Source organism: Branchiostoma floridae, chromosome 8 (assembly GCF_000003815.2).
Source record: "Branchiostoma floridae strain S238N-H82 chromosome 8, Bfl_VNyyK, whole genome shotgun sequence".
In the NCBI taxonomy this organism is placed as follows: Eukaryota; Metazoa; Chordata; class Leptocardii; order Amphioxiformes; family Branchiostomatidae; genus Branchiostoma; species Branchiostoma floridae.
The window spans coordinates 6,006,868-6,011,007 of NC_049986.1; the positions used below are offsets into that span (position 1 = coordinate 6,006,868).

Here is a 4,140-nt window from a genome sequence, read left to right on the forward strand (position 1 = left end):
AAACTATCATTACCTGGCGAGGTATGACGTTTGTCGAGAGCACTGACGGGGTTAAAGTTTTGGATGTTGTGATTTAGATGAACTAGAAAGGGATTTGTCGGGTTAGCGGCCGATTCCACGGGCCGGCGGGGGTGTTGGAGGGACGTCCCCTATGCCCGATGACCATACCATTTCCGGAGGAGCGTCCCCTAATTGAGGGAGAAACATCCCCTTTCCAAGAGGAGCGCCCCCTTGAAAGTCGAGGAGTGTCCTATTTTCTAGAGGAGTGTGCACATTCGCGAGGGATGTCCCCATTCGATTGGTCGGGGTGTATCTATGAAACGTGTGACTCAGACGTCGTCTATTGTTTACAGAAAAAAATGTTCAAACGTCGAATAATCAATACTTCACGACGCAATGTTTTTCTTCTGTGTTACAACATACTCGCACCAACAATGATGCCATCAATGTTTTTTTTTTTTTTTACTCACTAGTCACCACGTAACAAGGCCTGAAGGCCACTCAATGTTACGGGTTAAGTGATTGGAACTGTAACAGCAACTCTTCGCCCTAGGTCAGAAACATCATGATTGAGACCTGCCCAATTGCTCACTATGAGTGAGGACTAACTGACCCAATAGGCAAAGCAGGGGTTACGAGGGCTGCTCGGGAGATTCCCTACCCCTATTTTGGCCGGAATGGTTTGATCCGCTCGGGTGGATGTTCGCACATGTGGCGGTTTCTTTAACGTGCATAGGGTATGGCTCTCCCCATACACGGGACCTCCATTTAACGTCCTATCCGAGGGACGACTCATTTTTCACTTGAGTAAAGTGAGGAAAGTCGTGTAAAGTGCCTTTCCCAAGGGCACAAGACCGGCAACACGGCAGGCGGATTCGAACCGGCGACCTCTCGGTCACGGGCCGAATACAATACCACTGTGCTATGCGGCCTCTACAAATTTTACAACAATGTGCTGGTAAAGTGTCGTCTAGCTTTCGCAAGTAAGAGAATAATGAAATGTTAGATAATGGTTTATGTAATAACTTCATTCACCCAAGCTTTTTCGTGTGTTTTTCGTTTATTGATTCTGTTGACTGAGTTGGAGGATTTCTGCTTTACTGAACAGCGAACACGAGTTATGAAAACAGACAAAGTTCCGTACACGGATCGAACATTTGAAGGACTTCAGTGAATATTACACATATATCATACACTGTCTCTGATGCCTTCCTTGTTTCTATCGTTGCCTTATGCCTTACATACAGTCGAATAGTATCAACACCTCCTTTAGAATGTATTTCATAAGAAATGTATCAGCGTGTTATGAGAAGGACGAAAAGAATCGGTAATGAAAATTATTCAGATCAAAAGGTGTGATATGGACTATAAGGACGTAGGTTTCTGCTTACTGACAAGTAGATACAGTAGAATACAGTAGAATAGTATCAACAATAGAAGTGCTCCTTTAAAATGTATTTTATAAGAACTTTATCAGTGCCTTCTGAGAAGGACGCAAATGAGCAGTAATCAAAGGTAGGCAGATCAAAAGAAGTGATATTGATTAGGACGTAGGTTTCTGTTTACTGACAACAGACGACTACGTACAGTATGACATGCAAAACGGAAAACAGGTTGGGTCCTTGAAATAACGAAGGCCGACTTCACTGATTGGTGTATAAATGATCACGTCACATAGAAACCAATGGGAGAAGAGCACATCACTACGACATAACGGTTAGTACCTGCCACGCGGGCGCATTTTGACTTCGTGTCTCGACTATTTCACATCAGCTGAAGTTTTATTTCTTGAAATACATCACACGGTAAGTAATTTCCATGCTCCTTGTGAATAACAAAGTTAATACTATTAAGTAGAAGGTAGTTTCAAGTGCCATTCTACATCGGTGGTATTTCCAATGACCATAGATAACTTTTGAGTGGAAAAGAGTGGAAGCAATTACACTCATAAAACATATATATACACTCTGGCTTTTGTGATCATTGAAAATTCTGTGATCTTTACAGTGAGTAGTCAGAACCATGGCTTGGGTATTGGTCTCTGTTCTTCTGCTGTCTACCTCGATTGGCATAGCAAATGCACAAGGTGAGTCTGGATTTTGTCTTTTTTTAAAGTGTGTATACTGATTTTATTTGCACTGTAGAACATTCAAACACGAATTCCTTCTACTAGTTATTTGTCATCTTGAAAGGATGTTAAACAGGCAAGAATTATTTTCTGGGTAATAAGAAGAGAAGGACATTCTGATTAGCATTATCAGCGACAAACTAGGTACTTTTATATTTGCAAAAATCAAGGTTTGAGCAATACATTGGGTAAAGCATGCGCAACTTTGGCGTCATCCTCGTAGCAGCTAGGAAGGCCATCCGATAACAATTCACGAGAGATAAGTTTTAGATTAGGCGAACAACGAACCAGTAAAAAAAAATTACCTTAGAATCACTCAGGTACCAGCCCGGCAGACGCTCAAGCCATCTAATTGTCGGCCATAGAGTCGACCAGGTATCTGTTGAAGTCACACTTAGTCGGAAATTTTGCCGGAATCGTAAAAGAAGCCTATACTATATTCCCAGGAGCTGCACGATATTTGACAATAAATCAAAACTTTACGTAGATAGGGATAACTCGGGATGATACATTTAATCCATCAACCCTCGGTGACCAGCTATATAAGAGCCACACAGGAATCGGCCACAGAGCCACCCAGGAATCAGACAGAGAGCCGCCCAGGAATCAGACAGAGAGCCGCCCAGAAAACGGTCAGAGAGCCGCTCAGGAATCGGACAGAGAGCCACCTAGGAATCAGTCACAGAGCCACCCAGGAATCGGTCAGAGAGCCGCCCAAAATCGGACAGAGAGCCGCTTAGGAATCAGACAGAGAGCCACCCAGGAATCAGTAGGAGAGCCGCCCAGGAATCAGACAGAGAGCCGCCCAGGAATCAGTCAGAGAGCCGCCCAGGAATCTGTCAGAGAGCCGCCCAGGAAACGGAAAGAGAGCCTCCTAGGAATCAGTCACAGAGCCACCCAGGAATCGGTCAGAGAGCCGCCCAAAATCGGACAGTACCGCTCAGGAATCAGACAGAGAGCGAACCCAGGAATCAGTCAGAGAGCCACCCAGGAATCGGACAGAAAGCCGCTCAGGAATCGGACAGAGAGCCGCCCAGGAAACGGTCAGAGAGCCGCTCAGGAATCGGACAGACAGCCGTCCAGGAATCAGCCAGAGAGCCGACCAGGAATCGGACAGACAGCCGCCCAGGAATCGGACAGAGAACCGCCCAGGAAAAAGACAGAGAGCCGACCAGGAATCAGACAGAGAGCCGCCCAGGAATCAGTCAGAGAGCCGCCCAGGAATAGGAAAGAGAGCCACCTGGGAATCAGTCACAGAGCGAACCCAGGAATCGGTCAGAGAGCCGCCCCAAATCGACAGAGAGCCGCTCAGGAATCAGACAGAGAGCCGCCCAGGAATCAGTCAGAGAGCCACTCAGGAATCGGACAGAGAGCAGCCCAGAATCGGACAGAGAGCCGCCCAGGAATCGGACAGAAATCTAGTCAGGAATCGGACAGAGAGCTACCCTGGAATCTGACAGAGAGCCATCCAGGAAACGGACAGAGAGCCATCCAGGAAACGGTCAGAGAGCCGCCCAGGAAACGGACAGAGGGCCGCCCAGGAACCGGTCAGAGAGCCACCCAGGAATTGGCCAGAGAGCCGCTCAGGAATCAGACGGAGAGCCGCCCAGGAATCGGTCAGAGCCGCATAGGAATCGATCAGAGAGCCGCCCAGGAATCGGTCAGAGAGCCGCCCAGGAATCGGTCAGAGAGCGACCCAGTAACTAAGCCTGAATGACACCTAAAAATCAAACGGGGATGTGCTACGGAATCGGCCAGAGAGCCACTATTGAATCTGCCAGGAAGCTGCCCAGTTGTTGGTCTGGGAGTCTGCAAAGAATCGGCCAGAGAGCCGCTCAGAAAGCAAGAAATAGAAACGGGAGCCGCCTGAAAATAGGCCTGGCATTCGCTCACAGATTGAACAGGGATCTGCCCTGAGGGATGAAGCAGAAATGGAACCGGAGCCGCCCAAAAATAGATCCGGGAACGTACCAGCAATAAGCCGGGAGTGCACAGAAAATGAACAGGGAGCT

The 4,140-nt window shown here is 47.5% G+C and overlaps 1 protein-coding gene across 1 annotated transcript in view; it reads left to right on the plus strand.

The window, feature by feature from the left end:
- Positions 1-2,012: 2,012 nt before the first annotated feature.
- LOC118421161 overlaps positions 2,013-4,140 on the plus strand; it is a 7,402-nt gene continuing 5,274 nt past the window's right edge. The window contains exon 1 of the mRNA XM_035828321.1: positions 2,013-2,086. Coding sequence (XP_035684214.1) covers positions 2,023-2,086 — 64 coding nt within the window. The 5' untranslated portion in view covers positions 2,013-2,022. The remainder of the gene's footprint in view (positions 2,087-4,140) is intronic.